We start from the raw sequence: 23,524 nt of genomic DNA on the forward strand, positions 1-23,524 counted from the left end.
GAAGGTTAACTTTCCTTCATGCCTCCATTTGGACTGGTCTCGTGCACAGCCTCTGCCCAGGATGCAGGCATGCAAGTGCACAGCACCCTACCCTGCCCCTGAAGGCTTTTACTGGGACTGGGCCTGATACACTGGTCAGTCTGGAGCGGCCACTTCTCTCCCCTATTCACTTGGTGTTTAGTCTTCTCTAATTTTCCCTCTGCCCCAGTCACCCTAACAACTTTCTTTTCTGCCTTTTGTGTTTCTTTCTCTCTATCTCTGAGAAGACAGCTAGACTCTTATGATCTTGGGATGCTACAGAGAAAGATGTAAACCAGTTACACATTAGACCTGGCCTCAAGGCCAAGACTTAGGCAGAGGCAATTCCAAGGTGAAGGTTCTACATGGCTTCAGGCTAAGCAAATAAGGAGACAGAACCAGGATGAAGTTAGACATCAAGGGTGCAACCGCAGGACATGATGTGTCCTCATGATGTACAAAGCACACAGGAGTTTGGTATTTCTAGCAGAAATTAGGCAGAATCTAGTCTATGAAAAACAGAACCTTCATCTGAGGTTCACACACTCCAGAGAGCCAGAAGGACCAATGGAAACAGAAGCAACCCATGTGTAAGACGCCAGAGTTCATTCGCCAGCCCCTCTGTGTGCGTGCGTGTGTGAGGGGGACAGCACTGGGGAGGACACAGCTTCGGCAGACCTGTACACAACACGAGATAAACGGCACGTGCAGGGCTTGAGGGTGTTCCATCCCCACACCCTCAGGGTCTAACAAAAATGTCCCTGGTGAGCTGAGGCACCATGCAGTTCTTTGTGGCTCTGATCTTAGAATGTTTCCACACTCCCCACAGCATCTGACCAAGAGGGCAGGTGTTTTTATTCATTTTTTAACTCAAGCATTCCCAAAATGGCTAACTTCTCATATAATGGCAGCCCTGCTCTAGGAAAAGATTTTAAAGTTTAAAAAAAAAATGTATTTATACACACACATACACACACACATGCACACATAAAGAACCATAAATAAACCTTAACTGTAGCAGATTCCAGCCAGGAATAATTACAAACACAAGCTATTCTTACCATCCTTCCAGAGCTCAGCCACGAATCTGTCTGATGACTGGTGCAGGAGGGTGGCTACGTTGTCATTCAGAGGGTCCATGTTCTTCATCAGCCATTCATCCGCCTTGTAGTCCACCTGTCCCAAACCAAAACCAAAGGTAGTGAAATGGAAAACACAAAGCCGCACATAGAGAGCTGGGGAGGAAGCTCAGTAAGGGCCGGGGAGATAGCTCAGTAGAATAAGCGCTTGCCTGGCAAGTGCAAGGCCCTGAGTTCAATCCCTGGTACTGTGGGGTGGGGTGGGGGAGCCACATGCAGAAGCAACAACAGACACCTTAGGAAAAACAAACAGACAACAGTAACAACAAAAAAAAAACCCCGCAGATAGCTTAGGATTCAACCAAAATCTTCATAGAACAATCCAAAAAAAAAAAAAGACCATCTTAAATGCAAAGCATTTGTAATGTGTTTATAAATGTTTTTAAGCACTTTTGTTATACCTTTATAAGACATGCCAAAATTATAAACATGTTGATTTCAGTGAGTTACTCAGTGTAAGAATGCTTACCTTCCCTGCATAATGTATGATGCAAAAGTCAGCTTTGTCTTTCAATTGTCGAGGTTTCTGAAACTTGGAGTGGGAACCTTGCTCTTGAACCAGTTTTTCAACAAAAGTTTTATCTGTGGCTTTAGGGAACCAGCACTCTTCATCCAGAAGGGCCAGGACACCAGGAGGGTTAGCCTGGTCAGGAGAGGCAAGAAGAACTGCATGTCACTGATGCCACAAGGCTGGCCAGGTGAGCTTCCAAAGCAATTAGGGTGTAATAATCTATAGAACATATATGACTAGGACAGAAAGCAACATCCAAAACTGTGAGTCAACTACTGAGATCTCATGCTTCTGACAAGAGGCTAGAAAGCCGATGAGGAACTTACCTAACACACTGCTAGATAAATATGTAAATTATAAGTGATCTAATTTCAAGTAAATGACCCCCAGTACTACAAGTAAAAAACGTCAGGCAGGAACAGGTTGTGTGGGGCTGGAGAGATGCAGTGAGTGCTACCGTTTAATAACTGGCTGGATAAATTACTATAAAACCTGGACAAAGTGATTTAAGTTTTAAATGATGACTAAATAAATTGTGCATTTGATATTTTAAAATAGTATCAAGTAGAGCATATGGAGAGTGATGAAATAATTTATTAGTTGTTCTATATATTTATTTTAACAAATGTTTTGAGAGCCTACTTTATGTCTCTCAATTGTAAGTTCACTGAGAAAGGGTCTTGATGAATCCAGGATTGGGGGGAGGGACGTGGAGAGTGGCTGCTAAAGGGTATGAGGGGTTTTTGGAGGCGGGAGGCGGATGAAACTCTCCTAGAATTAGAGTGCTGATGGGTGATGCACGACTGTGAATATACTAAAAGCCATTTACATTACAGCCTTAAACGATGGCCATTATGTAAATTTGTCTCAGTTAAAAAATTAAAAAGCCCTGAGCTTGCCATTCCCTGGAATGATTTCTTTTTGGAGGCAAATAACACATGAAAACTAAATAAAATATTTATATAGAAATGGTCTACTTTAGTCATGCTTCAGGGTCATCACTAATTGCTGTACTACAAATATTAAGTGTATGTTACCAGACTAAAATTGTACCAAGTTTTAGGCAGGTCCATAAAAATCAGTCTTTTTTTCTATTAAACTGGACCCACTGAGTGCCTAGCTGGATTCCCAGCTTTCCATTAAAAAAACATTTTTTTTTAGACAGAACCTTACTAAATTGCCCGGGTTGGCCTCAGTCTCTTGAGTGACTGGGATTACAGGTGTATGCAGTGAACCTGGCCAAAATCAGTGTCCCTTTAACACTGAGTGAAGAGCTAGTTATTCATATACAAATGATAAACTGTCGGAAATACGACAGAGAAGGGTGAACAGCAGTGGGCAGAAGCTGAGAGAACTTTTCTGCGGTCCAGATCCTTACCCCATCGCTCCTCGAGCTGAAATGACTTGCTGGGCTTCAAATCAGCTGAAACAAGACACTGATCAGAGGTACCCAGAATTAGGTACCCCAGAGGAGCCAGGGCTCAGAGTGACAGCTAACTCAACCCATCCTGGTCCCCTGACAGCTTGAAGCAACCAAGTTCCATATTAATAGTATGATAACCAAACATTCATCCTTTTTACCAGAATTTTTACATTTCTAATCCATTTTAATGAAAATCGTCCCAAATTCCACAGAATTCCAAATGTGACTTAATTTTTGCTAAATAACTCAGTGGCAGCATGATAAGGAATATTCATTACTGAGTCTCATTTCTACTTTGGCTGTCAGTGTCAAGATCTCTCACTGCTTCTTTTAGCTGAGTATGTCTACAGAACTGGAAGGTTAGGAGCCTACACTTCTGTAGAAGGGCCAGGCCTGTGGGGCCCAGAGGCTCACAGTTTTGTCAGCCACCACCCCATACCAGGGAAGGCCTGGCTTTGTTTCATGAGGGATGAGGTGACATTGGCACAGGGCAGGCAGGTGCCACCCATCTTTCCTCTCCATTTTGAAAGGAACATTCAAAGTGGCTGGGGAGATAATTCATTGGCTTAAGTGCCTGTTTGGGAAGTGCTACATCCTGAGTGTGATCACCAGTACCAAAAAAAAAAGCCCTTACTGGAAAGGAACTTCACTGGAACTATGGAACTATGAACTAACACCACTCCACCTCATTACCAATAAACACTTTTATGCACTTCACACTTTTCCCTAGATCAGATCTCATTTCTCTATGAATAAATGGAATAATTCTAAAGTTGAGGTGAACAATGAATTAGAATTAAATCCGAAACTCCTATTCCCATGCTGAGCTGTCTCTCCTTTAAATGAAGATAGCTCAGGGCAAGATAAGAGTTTTAGAAAGAGGCTAGGTGTTAATACAAAGAGTATAGGAAGGAGAGTGAAGGGAGGAAGGAAGAGAGAACAGAGGGAGACAGGGAGTGGGGAGGGGAAGAAGGATTCAGCTGACGAAGTTCATCCCCTTGTTTCAGCAGAGTCAGTTACCATGAATGCCATATTCTCCCCACTTGTACTTTGTGAATAATCCCACCAAGTGACAACTACCACTTTCAAAGTGCTGTTCACCTGTTAACTTCTGCCCATAAAATTCAGCCCTCAAGTCAGCCCTCCATCTCTCCCTCCCTCTTTCCTTCCCTCCCTCCGTCCCTCCATTCCTTTCTTCCTTCCTAACATCCACATCCACGAAACTTTCTATGCCACCTTCAGCCTTTGGCTTTTGTGGATTCTCAGTCTGACACTTACACTAATGAGCTACCCTTACATTCTTTGTTCTCTGGCTTTGAGACCACATCTTTGAGGACCAGGGTGACTCCACCTATGCTTCCACAGTGGCCTCGACCCTGCACTTGCATTCTCAGAACACCATCAGGAATTTAATAAATTCTCACCAGTTCTCAATATTATCCTAACCCAACAATATCTGCACTTAATATGCCTGCAAAATAACTGAAAACATGAACATAAAAACCTTCCTGACTTGCCTATTATGAGTCAATCATGAATGCTGAACATCACTCTGACTTTTAGAGTAAAATTATGTAAAAATTTGAAAACATGAAAAATAGTACAAAACGGTTTTGTCTTAGAATATAAAGCAAAAGGAAGGCAACTGAGAAACATTAAGATTGTACATTTGTAGAACTCACTTAAGGATCACAAAACAATTATGTTTTAAAATCCTCCAACACTATAAAAAAAAAATAGGGTTGGCACTTTTGCTTTGGTAGAACCACCTAGCAAACTTATGTGTTCTCCTCCACCCCAAGTAGAGTACCCCCAAGCACAGGCACACGGCTCCTAAACTGCAAAGGCAGGCCCTCCAGTGCTCCGCAGACACAGGCAAGGAGCACCCGAGTCACAGATCATACGGTCACGATGGTAACAATGGGAAAGGCCCATCACTTTATCTACTTAATTTTTGGTCAACAAAGCAGCAATGAAATATATTCACGTGCTGTGTATGGATGGAAGCTGACCGGAAGGCACTAGAAGTCTGCTGTGTATGTCACCTCTAAAGAATGTGACAAGAAAAACGGAAGTAGCTATTTCCACAGCACAGGCAATTTGAATTCTGCTTTAAACACAGCTACAGTGCCCTGACAGCTGCTGAGGTGGTTAATCCCGACTACTGACTTGACTGGCTTGAAATGCCTCGGAGACGAGGGAAGCCATTTCTCGGTGTGTTTAGGTGGTCGGACCTCGGGGGTTAACTCTGTCTGGCCCTTCTTCTGGGGCTCTTCTCCTGCATTCTACTTCCTCGGAGCTGTGAGGTGAGCAACCTTCCTCACCTATGCTCTTCTGCCTTGGTGTTCTTGCCTTGAAGCCAGGTGACTATGGACTAACACCTGTGAAGCCACAAGCCAACAGGAACTCTTGCCCATAAATGGCAATGCCAGATACTTTGTCACAGCAATAGGAAGCTGACCACCACAGCCATGGTGCCTTTTTCTTACAGATGACTCAAATGAAACTTGTCTGTTCTGTTCTTCAAACACAAGTTTGTAATGTGGCAGAACTACATCTTAACTGGAGTGAAGGTCTGCTGAGTTCCTCTTCTTCACTACCCGCCTCCAATTCCTGCTCACTACAGGTACCATGCCATCCAGGACCCTACACACTGGACCTCCACCACCTTCAAATACCTTGAACACAGGCAGCAACCAGAGATGAACAGCGACACAAAGAGCAGCCTCACAGCCTGCTGTGCCTCTTGGGACAGCCCTCAGAGCTACTGTTGCAGCACACCTACCTAATCAGCATCAGAACTTTATACAGATTATGAGTAGGCATGTGTGAGGCCCTAGGTTCAACCCCAGTACCACATATGTGTGCAAACACACACATACACCTGTTCAAGATCACACGAACAGAAGTTTCAAAAACGAATGAATTATGCATACTTCTGTGTATTTACATGACAGTAAATCAACAAGAAAATGATGTGATGCTCTCTAAAACTGCCATTAAAATATATCTGCCCCAAGAACACCCATCTCCACTTCATCCCCAAAACACCTAAGACTTCAATTTTAAAAATCTCCCAAAATAAAAACATCATTATACTCACAAGTGCAAATTTTAGTTATGCAAAAAATGCATTTACATGACACATCTTGTCTTTAGCTAACTAAGTGTTCCTCTATTGTGTAGGACAGTGGCAATGCAGATGGACAGGGGGTGGCAGGTGACACGCCAACACCCTGGGCCAGGAGTACATCAAGGCTGCCAGCGCCACAGCAGCCTCTGCAGTCTTCAAGGACCACAGCACAGCAACTGACGTAGCTGCGCAAGCCAGGGTAGGAACAAAGCTGATGAAAGCAGGGCTCAAGCAGGCTCTACCAGGGCGATACTTTAAACAAGTTTCTTCTATCAAACTATAACCTCCCTAGAAAATATATTTATTTAGTTATTACTTTATAGTTTTGTGGTGTTGGGGAATCAAACCCAGGGCCTTGCCTATGCTGGGCATGAGCTCTCCCACTGAACTACACCAGAGCTGAACAGTTAAGGTTAGAAACTTACTCTAATGCTGCTTAGACTGATGATCATAATTCTGAGTATGCCGAGAACAGGGAAGCAGCAAGTGACGCTAACAGAGCATGCCCTGCTTCCCCGCCCCCACCAGTATCCTTGTTTATGAGTTGCCCAGGTAACAGTTCCTACTCCAGTTGCTTCCATCTCTTAGAAATGGCTGGTCTCTGTGATGCACATTATATAAATAAATCCCCAGTTGCTGAGCCATTCTGCCTCTGTGCTTCTTGCTTGCTGATCCCATACAAATCCTAGACCACCGGAGATCAGGCCTGATATTTTGAGGGACAACTAATTCCCCATCCGACATTAAAATGCCCATCCGACATTAAATAAATCTGCCTCCAAATAAATCCTGGGTGTCTTTCAGTGTTTCTGCCTGCTGTAACACAGTGCAAAGAACTCACGGGCCTCTCTATGAGGTCGATGCAGGGCTGCAGGTCGAGGCCGAAGTCGATGAAGTTCCACTCGATGCCCTCACGCTGGTACTCCTCCTGCTCCAGCACAAACATGGTGTGGTTGAACAGCTGCTGCAGCTTCTCATTGGTGTAGTTGATGCACAGTTGCTCAAAAGAATTGAGCTATGTGAGTTGAAGGAATCATTGTCCACATATGGGTGGAGGGGGAGGAGAGGAAGAATTAGCCAGCTAATTACCTCAAACATTCAGGGAAAATCACTCATTAGGTGTCAACATTACTATATGTACCTAAGGATGATGCCAAGGAAGGGGTCTCCCCACCTGTCACTCACCTCCCTGGCAGCCCTTTCTGAAAATGTAAAGAGAGAATAATATGGAAGAAAACCAAAGAGACTTGAGGGCACCCAAGGCACAGGAAGGTGGGCATGCGTGTGAGCTGTGCCACTGGTTCTGCCCCTCTCCTCATGGGAGGATGCGGGGGACGTGACTCCACATGAGAGAAGAAAAGAATCAACTGAAAAATCAGCTTTTCCCTACAAGGCTGTAGCAGGGAGCTCAGCCTGCCTGACACAGGTCTCGCTAGGCGAGGCGCCCGCTTGCTCTTCTACCCAGGTTCTTCCCATCAAGTGTCTGAGCCTGGCCATTATCGAAGGTGAAACTGCCCTGCTCTCATTCAGTGGATCTGAGCATCTTCTCACACAGCCACCTCTTCCTATGTGAACTCTGTCCCATTTTCTACTGTGTTATTGAACAGATGAACTGATAGAAGGATGAATTAATAGGTGTAATTTTCTTAAAGCAACATCCTATCTTCTACAAGTGCACAACCTTCCTGCTGCTTCCGCATGGTTCACATGAATAGGATGCACCATAAATAACCTTTTTCATTATAGAAAGCGACTTTCAATTAGAGAGGATTCAATCTATCTCCAAGGGATAGATTTATGGCCTGAAAAAGCCGCTCCAATCTTCCACACCCCACAGAGCTTTTGAACTCACTATTTTAGAATGAGGTCATGCTGGGCGGGCAGAGCCAGTGTGCGCCTCGCTCAACACTGTTTCCCAACTAGCACCTAAGACAAGTCCGGAAACACTTAGAGAATGCCCGACTGTGCCTTCCCATGTTTAGATAAATGGACTTAGCTCTCTTTAGGATTATAATGTTTTATTGCTTTATTTAGTTTGAGCTATATGCAACGAATATTTTTTTAAAAAATGATTTTCTATTTTCTTCCACTTATGCCACCAATTCCAACTGTAAATAATTACTTTTTTGTGTTGCTGGATCAAACCCAGAGCCTCACAGCCCCAGCCCAAAGAAACTGATTTTAAAATTGATAGTACATAGTATAAGATTTAAAATGTGCTAACAGCTATACTGAAAAGCCAGTTTCAGTTCAATTCCCTACTTGTTCTTCTTATGTATTACCCAGTTCTTGAATTCTTCTGGAGATACCAATCTGTGCTTTCTCAAATGTATGCAGAACCTTGGTTTTATTTATTTATTTTAGGCTGGGTCAGGCCTGCCCTGAGGACGGGGCTGGTGCAGCACATGGTGCTGGGAATTGAACTTAGGTCTGCTGCGCCTGCCTAAGATTGCCTAAGCAGGTGCTTTAGACCACTGAGCTATCTTGCCAGCCAAGAATCTTGATTTTAAAAACCTTAACATATCTTGGATATGTTAAGATTTTTTTTTTTTTTGGGGGGGAGTCTTTTTATTTTTTTTATTTATTTATTTTTGGTGGCCTCAAGATACCTTCAGGGCATTTCTGGTTTGGCATGAGTGTCTGGGTTCGAACCACAGCACCTGAGCCTGACTGTTTGTTTAAACAGGCACTTAAACAACTGAGCTAATGGGCAGGCCCCCAGTGATTTTTCTTTTTGTACCAGGGATCAAACTCAGGACCTTATGCTTGCCAGGCAGGCACTTATACCTCTGAGCTATTTCCCCACCAAGGGGGGGGGGTCTTTTTGAGACAGAGTCTCACTGTGTAGTTCAGCCTGGCCTTGAGCTCACTCTGTAGCCCAAGCTGGTCTTGCAAACCCAATATGCAATGATCCTCTTGCCTCAGCCTCCCAAGTGCATGGATTACAGGCGTGCACTACCACACCCAGCTTTTGGAGTCTTTCCATATGAGCATACACAGCCCCTTCATTCTTTACATGGCTCAGTAACATTTACTGTATACATACATGAGCTAACAGGAACCAGCCTCTGAGTGGTGGAAATTAATTAAGGCTGTCCTTCCTCATGACAAATAAATGTGTACTTTTCAAATTTACATCCATTTGTCTATATATTCTTAGTAAAATTGTCTTTCTTTCTTTCTTTCTTTCTTTCTTTCTTTCTTTCTTTCTTTCTTTCTTTCTTTTTTTTTTTGGCAGAACCAGGGATTGAACTCAGGCCCTTGCACTTGCCAGGGAAGCACTTATTCCACTGAACTATCTCCCTGGCCCCTGTATTTCTTTTAAGGTATTTTATTTTTAAATATTCCTTTCCACTATTTTATCGTTTATTCTTTTTTAAATTATTTTTTAAGTTAAACTTATAACAAGGTTGCTTAGTTCCTTCTACTGCTTAAAATTCCTATTAAGTTTTAAACAGCTATGTTCAATTTATAGATAGATACTTTGAAGGTTTTTACCTTTATGATGCTAATTCTTTCATCAAGGACAGGGCAATCTCTTCACTGTTCTTTGTAGTAGCACTGTAATGCCATCTAATGTTACCCCTTTCTTCTTATTTTGTGGTACTGGAGACTGAATGCAGGCTTCACTGCAAGCTACACCACCACACTTTCTAAATTTGTAGACAGGGTCTTGCTAAATCACTAAGTTGCCCAGGCTGTGATCCTCCCTAAATTTATTTGCCCGTTTCTTCTTCTTCTTTTTTTGAGGGGGAGGAGGGTATTGGGGATCGAACTCAGGGGCTTATGCCACTGAGCTATCTCCCTGGTTGTTATCCTTTCTTTATTATTATATTTAGGGGGGTGAGGGTGGGGAAACACTCTCACTAGGTAGTTCAGACTGCCTTGAACTGACTATGTAGCACAGGCTGACCTTGAACTCACAACAATTCTCCTGTCTGAGCCTGGAGTGTTTGGATTCGCGGCATGTGGCTACCACTCCTGGCTTAAAATTATTTTTAATATTCCAACTGTTTTTGTTGCAGTTGGATGTGGGGGTCTCTTCACTGAATCTTTGGTTGTACCTAGACACCTTTCAAGATTTCTCAAGTTATTTACAAATAGTAAACATTAAAACAAACTCTTAGCAGGACTGGCAAGCTCAGTAGATACAACTTATCCCAGTTCTTACCAGATCAGTTTTTACTATAAGGCCTAGCATGTTGAAGGGTTTGTTTTAAAATGTGGCAACTCAATACTCAAGTGGCTAAAGCAAAACATTAATCACCAGAAGTATTTGATATCTAGGCCTAATACATATAACTTCTATCTATATCTGTATTTATATTTTTAGGAGATAAAAATTTTATCAATTTCTCTGCAACTCCACAGCAGGTATGTTGACCTTTGCCATGTTTGACCTTGACTAGGTATTTGGACAAATCTGGTCAGATCAGTGATGTAATCTGCCATTAAATCCTTTCTCATCCTTCAAGAATTCCCGACTATCACTGCAGTAGATGCCTCCCTACCCAGGCACGGCCTTCCTAGTTGTCTCGATAACAGCAACTTTCATTGTACTATCCATAAATTCATGAACTCTGGGTTTTGCCTTTCAGTGTCTGACTCTGTACTAGAATGGCAGGGACCACACCTGCTTGCTCGTCTCATATCCCTGTAACTGGCCCTGGATCTGGTATATAATGAACTTCCATGTTTGTCAAAAGAAGAAACAGAAAGAGCAGGAAAAAGGACAGTAGAAGGAATACCTCAAAAATTTCAAATCCAGCAATATCCAGGATTCCAATGAAAGATGCTCCCTGACGTTTGGTTCTATCCAGAGCCTTATTGATCCGGTGAACAAGCCAGCGAAAGAGCCGCTCATAGGTAGCTTTTGCCAATGCTTCTACTGCAAAATCTGCCTGTAATTAGATACATAAACCTTTTACTTTAGAAACAATCTGAACAAAGCATGAACAGCTGTTATGCATGGTTTGCTGTTATATAGTACTCAAAAAACCTGAAATGGTACTTAATGCTTAGACAGGTCTCGATTTCTTTTACACATCTAGATGGCATTATTAGCCCAATAAAATAAAAACTGGGAATGGCCAATTCAGGGGATGAGCAAACCCAGGAAGACTCTCCTCTTGCCCCTCCCCAGTACCCATGGAGTTCTGACAGGGTCTATCCTCCTCGTTAGCACACTCTCATCAGCTGGCTAAACTGCACTTTGCTATCAACAGTGCTCTTCCAACATTCCTGGCCAAAGCCATGAATGTCTTCCTTAAAACAGCCTGCAGCTAAGAGGTCATGATTATGCTGTGCTCTTTTCATCTTTTTTGGGACAGGGTTTCACTATGCAGTCGAAGTTGGCCTTGAAGTCACTTTGTGACAGCCCAGGCTGTCCCCAGACTTTCAGTGATCCTTCTGCCTCAGCTTCCCAACTGCTGGGATTACAGGCACGTGCTACCACACCCAGCGACCCTGTTCTTGATGCTGTGCTTTCCAGCACAGAGGCCAGGTGGCTACCACTCTGCTGGTTTGTCTATTAATTTGTCTACCTGAGATAAGCAGAAGTGTTTCAAATAAAAATTTTAAAAAATTCTTGGGAAAAGTAATGTAAATATATTTTTAAAAAATACTCATTTGGTGGCAGGAAACACCCATGTAATAAGAATGTCACTGATTTAGTTTGTTACATGTCAAGCAGATCAAAAGACATTAGCTTATTCAAATAAACCCGTAGTGACAATTAGCCCCGAGCTTACCTGTTCTTTCGTCTGGGCTTTCTGCACATAGTCCCGGCCGACCTTGATCCGGGGGGTGAGGATGGCCCGAGTGAACTCCATCACGTTCATCCCAAGCAGGTGGCAGAGCTTCTGCGCGACTGAAGTGGAAAGCCCCCTAAGTCCTCCGCTGCTACTCGCGATCTCATCACAACATTCAGTTAACACTTGAATAACCCTAGCAATTTGCACACTGTACTAAGAAGGGATAAAAGCCCTGAATTTTGGGGCTGATGAAAACCACCCCCTCCACCTCCAGATTACTAACATGCCCATTGTAGGCTGAGAGATGGGGAGGGAGCGTCTAGCCTCCTTTAGTACAGCGACCTGGTCCTCTTCTCGCTAGGGATCACTTGAAGGTTTCAGAGCCAAACTACAGTAGTGCATGCCTTATCTAAATCTTACAGTATTCCATTCCAGTCTGACTTAACCATGCGAAAGCCACCGTGGGGATGCAGGCCCACGTGCCAATCTAGCTTCACCGACTCAAAGACAGATACTACGTTTGAATCAGAAAATGATGACTGAAGCAGGGGACAGGCAGGTCCCTTGAAAGAATCATCTAGAATCAAGCTGCTACCAAGCCCCAGGTAGGTTACAGAAAAGGATTACTCCAAGGGCAGAGGTGTGCCTTTGTTAGCCCTCATGGCCACAGTGGAGTATGGAAGCCCCTAGAAAGCAAGGAAACTTGTTCAGATAATCAAGCATTTTCTAGTAATACTGTAATTCCTCACTTTTCTTTTTGTTCTCAGATGCTAAGAGGCACTGTGGTAATTCCCATGGCTTATAATTTTTTTAATTCCACATACTTTTCCTCCAGAACAGTCTAAACTTAAATATTTTCAACATTCAAAAACCAGAAGATCTCATATTAAGATCTGTATTTCTCTCTGCAAAAGCAACTACAGTTGCTCCTCAATTTATGATGGTATCATGTCCCAATAAGCCCCCTGTAAACTGAAAAATACTCTATATCAAAACACATTAAGTACTTCTAACACACTGGAGCTGACAGCTTAGCCCTGCCTGTCCTCGACCTGCTTCAAGCACTCACATTGGCCTACTCACTTAGCTGGGCAAAGTCACCTAACACAAAGACCATCTTACAATCAAGTGTTGAGTAACTCATACAGTTTATTCAACATTACATTGAAAGAGAAACCTGTATTGCATCGGTGTGCTTTGGTACCACCAGACAGTCCAAAGGTTTTTAAGTCAAACCACCCTCAGCTGGATCCAGCTGTGTATCTGGCAACACTGGCACTGTGCCCCAGGGAGCTCCTGCCCAGGCAGTCTGTGTGGGCTGCCTGAGGTCCTCTCCCCTCTTCTCCCAACGCCTCCCCTGCACAAAGGCAGAGAAGCCTGCCACCTGCCTCTCCTCCCATGGCTGGGAATCAGGCGGGGCCTCACCGGCACAGCAGTTGGCCACTCTACAAGAGTCCCTGGGGAAACGCTTGCACGGCCATGTTCATTAGAGAGCACAAGAAGCCTTCAAAATAGAAATAAAATCAGTATTTATCATTTTACCTGTATTTTCTGGCATGGAAGCTTGATCAGTATTTCTCTCCTTTTTGAAAGAAATATTTCCAAACTGTAGCACCGACGATACTACTTTAAGCATGGCTTCATGTTGATGAAAAGAAAAAAAATGAACAAAAATATTTGATCAAAATGCAGTAGAGAAAACTTAGCTTCCTATAACTTTTCCATAAGATATGTTGTCTTCAGTATTTCATAAAAGTACAGAGAGTTCCAATTAGTTTCCCAATCAGGTTCTAGTTTGGATTACTTATACCAAATGTACAAGGTTTATCAAAGTGAGGATGAGAATCTCAGGGAAGTCACACATACACAGAATCTCTTCGTGAGAGAAGCCCATTATGTGCATCGCTTCCATGGTCTCCTGGAAGTTGTCCTTGTCTTGCTGGCCCGGAATAGGAATATAGCCATTCGACAGGAATCTGTAGTTACTAAATCCCTCAAGGAGTAAGTCAGCTAAAAGGAAACACAATTTGGTAAGATTTAGTAAATATTCATAAACACACTAAAGCACCCCCACTAACATCTCAGAACAATAGGTGTTCACTCCCACTTTTTCCTTTATATATATTCATGTACATATACAAACAAACACAATTTCCTATGAAGAATGATGTGAAAAATGTAAAAATCTTAAAAGGAGTTCTTAGGACAGTAGTTTGTACAACATTATATTTTAAATTCAACAGTCAGAAAATGATGGGATTTTTCCAGATAACTTTATTGTTTTCAGATTTAAATATTTTAGGGAACTTTTGAAGGCGAGCTTTTGGGACTCGTTCTATATTCCTATCAAGTGGTTTACATACACATTATGTTAGGGTGTGGGCCAAATCCAACTCTAGCCAGTTTGTTTAAATCGTGATTATGTGTGTGAAATGCAGGGAGCTGTGTGTGCTGAGCACTCTTTCTAGGTTGAGAAAGACCCTGCCCTGCCTTCCAAGTCAGTTGGTTTGGTGTTCTCCTAGTTTTTAGCATGATAAGGAACAGGTTAAGTTAAGACAGACTTCACAGTAGATCCTACCAGGAACTGCTGGCATAGGAGAGGCCGCCACGTAAGAATGGTCTCTTTTGACAAGTGTAGGAAAGGAAGCACAAGGATGCTCCACAAGAGCGATTAAAGTAGACAGGGCTATTTTTCTCTAATAGATACACAAATGTGCTCCCAGCTTTCATTGGAGCTGGCTCACTAGTTCTGCAGAATATTTCTATAAGTACCACGTGCTAATCGATTGTGCCACTGGAGCGTCTTCCACAGAATATTTCTACAGATCACTCTGATTCTATTTTTGGAGGTTGAACAGAGGATTGAACCCAGAATCTCTACACTGAACTACATCCCCAGCCCTCTTTAAAATTTTGAGACAGGGTCTCACCAAGTTGCTAGGTTGCTAGGGTGGGCTTGAACTTGAAATCCTTCTGCCTCAGCTTCCCAAGAATGCTGGGATTACAGGTATGCAATTCCATGCTCAACTCTGTCCCCTAATTCTTAACTATATCAGGTTTAGCTTCTATTAAGTATGATTTGCTTTGTTTTCCTGTCCTCAACTCTCATCACCCTTTCTAATTCCTCCCTATTGCAGTTACTGCTTGCCTGCTATCCTGAGGCTTTTATGCCTTTCACACTATGATGATCTTGAATTTTAAGCCTCTCCAAATAAGTTTGCTTGCTGCCATTTTTCCCCTTGAAAGTCTTTCTCTAATTAATTTCAGGGTTCAGTGCCTTCAGATGCCGGTAGTTGGCCAAAGCCCAGACTTCAGATGACAAAAATCTTTATTTATTGTATGATGTATTTACTATTCTACCTACATAACCCACATAAGAAGCAAACAGAAACAACACCAACTTTAAGACTCAGAAGAGAATGGAAAGTTGTACACCTTTCTTTCCTCATATATTTCTGACTCAGCAAAGTTTTCAGCTCCACAATTCTGCCTTTTACCCTCCTTAATCCAAGCTTCTAGTCTCTGTGATTCATAATAGAGACATCCATTCATCCATCCATCCACCCACCACCCATCCATCCATCATCCATCTGTCCGTCCATCCGTCCGTCCATCCATCCATCCATCCATCCATCCATCCATCCATCCATCCATCCATCCAGTCAGCCAGCCAGCCAGCCAGCCACCACTGCTGGCTCTTTCTAGCACCAGTGGAAACGTATGTATTTGGCTATAAATTGGGAATAAAAACTTATTCCTCTATATTATTTTTTTCTTTTCCATTTATAAATGTTGAAGCAGGATCATACAAAAAATATATCACTTGTCTTCTACTTTAAATGTTTTTAAAGAAAGAAAAGTATAAAAGATATATAGCAACCTGTCACTTAAGACAAGATACTTCATGGCATGGAAATTCAATTTCATTTTCATGATTTAAACAGCTAGAGATTTGGAGAATATGTATAAAAATTTCAATATTGGGGGAACTACCTCCTCGGGCCCCCCTCCTGTCCCTCTCTTGGACAGGAGCTTTCTTTCTCTCAATAAATATATTCTGCTCATAAAAAAAATTTCAATATTAACAGATTCAATGGAACATAAATACTAAATGCCCCTGTCACTTACATTTCAGGTGTTCTCCTGCTCCAGATAGCAACTGGTAAAAGATATGAAAAGTACGTTCATCTTTTGCTTGACGAACAGCCCGAGATTTTTCTAGAAGGTCTGAGCAAATGGTTAAGGATTAAGTTATTAATAAGGATGCCCTTTTACGATGTCTATACAAATTTAACTTGAAAATGTTCTCTCTGTATATATATTTTTCTTTTTTCTTATTTTTTTATTTTATTTTTTATACTTTTTGAGACAGTTTCACTGTGTATTCCAGGCTGGCCTTGCACATGTAACAACCTGTCACCAATCTTCAGCCTCCCGAGGGCTGGGATTACAGGTGTGTGCCACTACACCTATCAATTATGTTATAATGAACCAATCTTTAGAACTGTCTTTTGTATGTGAAAAAACCAAATATATACAATTTATGTTTCTCACTAAGCTGTAATCACTGGCTGGGGGGGACCAACCTATTCAACCCCTGCTTTGGGTGATATCTGAAGAACACAGTACTATACAAGGAACTGTACAACGCTATTAAAGAAATACAGATGCTTAACGCAAGAGAAGCCCTATAATACCCAAATTAACACAATTTTACAAAGAAGGAAACCAAAGCACAAAGAAATTAGTCAAAAGAACACAGCTACTGAGTGGGAGAGCAAGGGACGAAAAGCCCTGCTGTGACTCCCAATGCATGAGCCTGATTCCTCTGCAACCGTGACAGCCCCTTACCGAAAGCCTTGAGTTCATTTCTCCACATTTAGCACCTTAGACTCCTCCCCTGAATGCTGACGTAGCTATGGTGACATGAAAGGTGTGGTCAGAACGACCACTGGCCTTCTCTTCGCTGTGCTGCAGGACCGCTGAGGTCAGTGCCTACAGCCTGCTGCCACACCCCCACCTGGATGTCCCAGGGACTACCTGGGGACAGTGGCTCAGAGCAGACAGCAGCTGGACTTCAGATCAGTGTACACCCCTCCGTGTGTGTATTCCAGGCTCACTCGGAGATGCTCTGGATGCCCCAGAGTGGATAAGGGCTGATAGGCACACTGGCTTCTTCATCAGTTTCACTGCTCTGCAAATTTGAGGCAAGCATTCTTGGAGGCCATCAAAGGAATTAATTCTGTACATGACAGACAGCCTCAATTTTAAGTCAAGACTATCCTGTGCACATCCTCCATATGTAGGGCAAAATACATTCATATGAGTGATGCTATAACAGATTTTAATTTTATTTACTTATTTATTTTTAAAATATTATTTATGTATTTGGTGCAGGTTCTTGCTACCCAGATGGGACTCGTAATGACACTCCTGTGTCAGCCTCCCCAGTGCTGGGATTACAGGTGTAATCCCTGGGTTCTGCAGCCAGCATGGCATGTGGTGCCAGAGACTGAACCTGAGTCCTTGCGCTTGCCAGACTAGTGCTTAGATCGCTGAGCTATCTCCCCAGCCCTATAGCAGACTTTTATGAAGAAACTTAAAACTGTAGATTCATTGCCCTGTTATTTTCAAGTGTTTCTGTCCCTAACCTCCAGCTTTTAAAATATTTACAGTCATAAAATAGTACCCCAAATTAAAAAATTTCAGTATTTCCCTTACCTAAGTGATTCAAATGCATCTTATCACTGGAGAGTACACATCAGAGCGCTATCACTTGTGTGCTTTGTAAATGAGACACTATTGAAGCAGAATCCTTCAGTTTTACTACACCTCCAATCAAATTTTTAAAATATGGACTTGTTATTTCTTAAAGTCAATTTATGCATGTGAAATTTCTTAGGACTTTTCTAGCAACTTAGCATTTTTTTTCCTGTAACTTCTACTTAGTACTAACTGAAATTACTAACTTTTTTTTTTTTTTTTCTTTTGAGACCAGGGTCTTGCTATGCAGGTCAGGCTGGCCTTAACTTTGCAGCCCAGGCTGGTCTCATACACGCAAGGATCCTTCTGCCTAAATTTCCTGAGTGCTGGGATTACAGCAATGCATCACTATGCCCAGCCTTAACTATAATTGTTGAGACTTCCTTTACTGAGTACATGTTTAACCTAACATCAGAAGCAGATGGCAAACATGGATGAACACAGTGGTAGCTGTTACAGTTTATGTCTAGATGTCCCCTAAAAGCTCATAGGTGCGGTTTTGGGGAGGTGATTGAACACAGAAGTGTGATACTCACTAAGGGATCAGTCCACTGCTGAGCTCATAGCTGCATGGGATGCTGGGAGGTGAAGTGTGGGTAACTGGGAGTGTGGGCTAGACGGAAGGGTCTGTCTCACCCTCTCCCCTTGATTGCTCTGCTTCCTGCTGCCCTGCCATGAACTGTTTCTCCTCTGCCGTGCCGAAAGCTCTACCATGAGAGCTCTCTCCTCTGTTGAGTTGTGGGTGTTGGCTACTCTGTCTCAGGGACCACAGCTGAAGAATAGTTGTGGGTAACATTCATCTAAATGTACTAAACCCGAAGACTGTGGGACTCCCTATCTCTCCAGGCTCATATGATATGACCCAGTTTTAAAAACAATAGAATATAGCTACATCATGTTGGAGTTAATATTCAGCACCTGAAGGCATTTGCCTATGCCTGTGGGTGTAAATTGTACCATTTGGATAATAGGAGTGACACCACCAAAGGTTGCTGTGAGGCTACAAGAAGACCACGCCATCCACCCCCATCTGTTTGGAGATGAAATTATGAAAAAGGATACATGTTTCAATGTTGGCCCCAACAATATAGCCAGTTACATCAAAGTTGATCCGAATAAACTTGCCCTGAAAATAAAAAGAAAAAAAATGAAAGTAAGTAAGACCATAGAAGATAAGAGCATTAAAATAAAATACTAGCATACAGTGCCCTGCTGGGTGTCTATTGCTACAGAAATGGATCTTTTTTATTTTTTTATTTTTTTTAGGAACCAGGGATTGAACTCAGACCCTATGCCTGCCAGGCAAGCACTTACTCTACTGCGCTATCTCCCCAGCACCCTAAGAAATGGATCTTATATATTGCCTCACTGGTCATGATGGCACATGCCTTTTCCTTGTGAGGCTAAAAACAGAAGGATCACTACAAGTCCGATTTGTGTAATGAAGCCATGTAGACCCTGTATTAAATACACTAAAAATAAATAAATAAATTTTTTTTTAAAAAGAGGAAAGAAAGAGCAACAAGACAGACTACCCAGACTATCACATAATAAAACTAGAAACTGTCTACTGAAAGGAGCACTGGTCATTTAGAACCTCTACAAAGCTTTTCTAAATAATCTGTGATAGGAGATTTTAATAGCATTAAAGGACCAGTATATCTAGTCTTCTGATAGATTTTGAAAATCTAATAGTTCAGATAATTTCCTAGGAAAATAGAAATCCATTCAAGGAAAAAAGAGTGAAAACAAACATAAATAAACCATAATCATATCAAATAACGAGGCTAGTAGTTTTGAGAAGAGACTATAGAGTTGGAAGACTTCTACTACTTGATTTCTAAAAATTATAAATTTATCAGGACAGTATAGTATCAGCATAGGCACCAAGATACAGATCCATGGAACAGAACAGAGTCTAGAAATAGACTACCCAGGTAAGGCCAATTTGTTTTCAACAAAGGTGCCACGGTATGATTTTTGAAAAAATGCCTAACAAAATGGAATAGGCCCTTATACAATGCACAAAGATTAACTTGAAATAGACCACAGAGTAGAACTATAAACTTCTCCCTGAGAGGCTAAGGCAGAAGTTCACCACAGGTTCAAGGTTGGTCTGGGCTACAAAGGAGTGTATGGCCAGCCTGAACTACAGTGAGACCATGTCTTAAAAAATAAAAACAAAAAAACAAAGTCACCACCACCAACAAAACAGGAGGAAATCTTTATGCTTTTAAATTAGATAAGAATTTCTCAGAATTCAAAAAGTATAAACCATAAAAATTAAAAATTGATAAGCTGGATTCATCAAAATTTAAAACTTGTACTCTTCTGTCTCAAAGACATTGTAAAGAAAATGCAAAGCCACAGAGTAGGAGAGAATATTTGTAACACATGCAACAGTAAGATAACCCAATAAGAAATCCAATATATACCTCATCATAGATGTATTAATGGTCCATAAGTATATGGAAAATGTTCAAGGAAAGCCTGGGCAACTTACTGAGACCCTGCCTCAAAAACTAAAAAAGGGCAAGAAATATAGCTCATTGTAAAGGCCCTAGGTTCAATTCCTGGGGTTGGGGTGGATGTCAATATCATTTTTGTTGTTGTTGTTGTTTGTTTGTTGTTTTTTTTCTTTTGTGGAACCGGGGATTGAACTCAGGCTCTTGCACTTGCCAGGGAAGCACTTATTACACTGAGCCATCTCCCTGGCCCAATATCATGAGATATTAAAGAGATCAAAATTGTAATTGACACAATGAGATATCCCTATACAGCCCCTAGACTGGTTGTAATTTTTAAGAACGACCAGCAAGGATATAGAAGAACCAGAATTCTCCTACAACTGTAAGGAAAAAGCAAGATGGTATATTCACTTTGGAAAACACTTTGCTAGTTTCTTAAAAGTTAAACGGGCAGAGGAGATGGCTCAGTGGAATCAGTGCTTCTCTGGGAAGCGCAAGGGCCTGAGTTCAATCCCTGGTTCTGCAAAAAAAAAAAAAAAAAAAAAAACAAAAACAAAAACAAAAACAAAAACAAAAACAAAAACAAAAACAGATACCATAGGATCTAGCTATGCCACTCCTAAGAGAAATGAAAGCAAGTGTCCACAGAATTACATATGAATATTCACAGCCACCTGCATAGCCCAAACAGGAAACAACCCATGGTGAAGGAATAAAGAAAACTGGTACCTTCGTCAACAGTATGCTGAGGAGCAATAAAGAGGAGCAAACCCAACCTCACGGACGGATCTAAAAAGCAGCACTGTATGAAGGAAGCTGGGTGTAAAGCATGAACGAGGATGACTGCCTTTCCTTGACATCCCAAAGATAAGGTTACAGGGGCAGAAAACAGGTGATTTCAGGGCTGGGGTAGGAGGAAGGAGCTGACTATACACATCTATCTACATCCACTGAACTGCAAAGGATAAAATGTAATATATGTAAAAAAAAAAAAAAGAGGGAGTAATCTTAGGGCTCCCTAGGTAGACCCAATGTTTAGAACACTTCAACCTCGCTTTCCTCCATTTACTACAAACATACTAAACATGCTCCTCTCTGAACACTAAACACCCCTTACTTTTCCAGGCACTTTGTCTATTCTTTTATCTACAGTGCTAGAACCCTTCTTGCTCCTCCAAGTAAGTCTGTGCATAAATAGCTACTGTAAGTGCAAAGAAAGTGTCAGTTTGGGAAAACTACCACAGAAGTTTCTAAACTCTATTCTTTAATTATTTTCTTTTAATGTAATACAAAGTAGACATTAATAATGAAAATATAAAAATGTTATTTGTATTAAAAAATTTTTCATAAGAAAATAATTAGAGAATAATGACAGCTAATATACTGTGTGACTTGTGCTCTGAGAAACATTTTGGCCATTCTCTCAAGTTCTCTTAATTAAGGTGTATGTACAATACACGTTAATTCCTTTTTTCAGCCCTTATTCTTTCCCGCCTTTCCCCTCCACTCATCCCTCGGGCCTCCCTCTTTCTGCTCTTTTCCTTTCTTGGGGGGTGTTGCAGTACACTGTTTACATTCTTCGTGTGGAGTGGCTACACGTACAGAACACACATAAGCTTAAATACTGTGCTGTTTCTCTCAGATGGGAAACCCAGAGCAAAGATAAAGAACAAAACAGAAGAGAAAACAGAAAGTTGGGAGATGGATGCTTCTCAGTGGGACATGGGCTCGAGGGAAGGAGGGAGGCAACGGACGGAGGAGTAGGAGAAGAGTAATTGATTCTTACTTAAAGAAAGCTCTCTTCCGGCTCCTTCACTGTGTCTAAGTGCCCTTCTAACTCTGCCCCACCAGAAAATATAAACACTACTTCCCAGAGGCTAGAAGCTTCACTGCGCTCAGAAACTCAGGAGCCTGACATACAAAAGGCCAAAGTCATTGTCCTAACAGATGTGCCTTCCGCTAAGCATCTGCTCTGATGCCACTCCACCCACAGGATCAAGCACAGTTCCTGTGAGGAAGAGAAGGATTTCGTGGCAGAGACCACGATCGTCTAACATCAAAATAAACGACAAAACTGAAACTACTCTGAACATGGGTTTTACATATATGACTGGCTATATGACAGCAGCATACATACATATATATAATACTGTCATATATATACATACATACATACATACATACATACATATCTATATGGCATTAGGACTCCCCGAGAAGGTAGCAGAGTGTCGGTTACCAACATCTACAATATCCCTTAACCTGGAGAAAACTGACCTTACGTCACTAAACTTAATGAGGTACCACTGGACCTTCACCGCCAGGAGGCTGCTGCCCATCAGCACAGAGCACATACATGGCAGTTTCCTTTAGAGAACCCATTAATTAGGAGTCACATAAAATGACAACGTGCTTCTTTGGATCATTTTATGTTGCGGAGTTGTAAGTTTTATTTGGACTTTTGTTTTGAGGCGGTGTTACTCTGTTTAGTGGTACTGGGGATGGAACCTAGGGTCCTGCACATACTAGTTAAGTTAGGTAAGCTATTCAACCACTGAGTTACATCCATAGCCCTTGGAATAGATAGATAGATAGATAGATAGATAGATAGATAGATAGATAGATAGATAGATACTATATGACATATAAATACTACTTTATATGTCACTCTTGTGACATATAAATACTACTTTTGAACAAGTAACATCCTTATGAAAATAATGTAGCAGCAGCATTGAGAGATGCTGACCTGCTGCCTCCAAACATAAGCAGGACACCACAGCCGACCTCTTTCACACCTGAGGAGCAGCACAGCTGCTGGGTTATGGAGCACAGGAGAGGTGGTGTTGTGGAGAAGACGCCGAGTGAGCGAAGCAGTCTGGGTTTATGAGCGCATTACGTGTTTCAAGCTAAATCATAATTTAAAGAGAACATCTGCTTCATTTTTAAGTTTACTAATAATTAAACTACTCTAAGGAGCAGTGATCCTTGAAACACTCACAATCCGACTTCAACTTCTAAATTATAGGAAACCTATAGTTATTATTTTTAAGAGATATAACACTGGGCTATAGCTAGCTATTCAAAGTAATACATGCGGCGTCTACATTGCTTCAACAACAGGTTCTCGCTTATTCCAGTACTACCCTTGCTTTGGCAGAATATACAATACTTGTATATTTATTTTTTTTAACGTTTTTTTCTTTTTTAAAAATGTATTTGGGGGGCTGGAGAGATGGCTCAGTGGTCTAAAGCACCTACTTAGAACAAGCTTAGCAAAGCATCAGGGACCGCGGTTCAATCCCCCAGCACCACA

General features: G+C 41.8%; 1 protein-coding gene across 6 annotated transcripts in view; it reads right to left on the reverse strand.

The window, feature by feature from the left end:
- The window catches only part of Myh10 (myosin heavy chain 10), a 137,637-nt gene that overhangs the window by 50,946 nt on the left and 63,167 nt on the right, over window positions 1–23,524 (reverse strand). For all 6 annotated transcript variants that reach the window (XM_023723440.1, XM_023723439.1, XM_023723442.1 and 3 more), the window contains 9 exons: window positions 18,803–18,866; window positions 16,106–16,204; window positions 13,844–13,987; window positions 13,520–13,615; window positions 11,975–12,093; window positions 10,973–11,125; window positions 7,066–7,239; window positions 1,627–1,800; window positions 1,080–1,194 (listed from right to left, as the gene is read on the reverse strand). In XM_023723440.1, the coding sequence (XP_023579208.1) occupies window positions 1,080–1,194; window positions 1,627–1,800; window positions 7,066–7,239; window positions 10,973–11,125; window positions 11,975–12,093; window positions 13,520–13,615; window positions 13,844–13,987; window positions 16,106–16,204; window positions 18,803–18,866 (1,138 nt within the window). The remainder of the gene's footprint in view (window positions 1–1,079; window positions 1,195–1,626; window positions 1,801–7,065; window positions 7,240–10,972; window positions 11,126–11,974; window positions 12,094–13,519; window positions 13,616–13,843; window positions 13,988–16,105; window positions 16,205–18,802; window positions 18,867–23,524) is intronic.

This window comes from Octodon degus, unplaced genomic scaffold (assembly GCF_000260255.1).
Source record: "Octodon degus isolate 3935 unplaced genomic scaffold, OctDeg1.0 scaffold00098, whole genome shotgun sequence".
In the NCBI taxonomy this organism is placed as follows: domain Eukaryota; kingdom Metazoa; phylum Chordata; class Mammalia; order Rodentia; family Octodontidae; genus Octodon; species Octodon degus.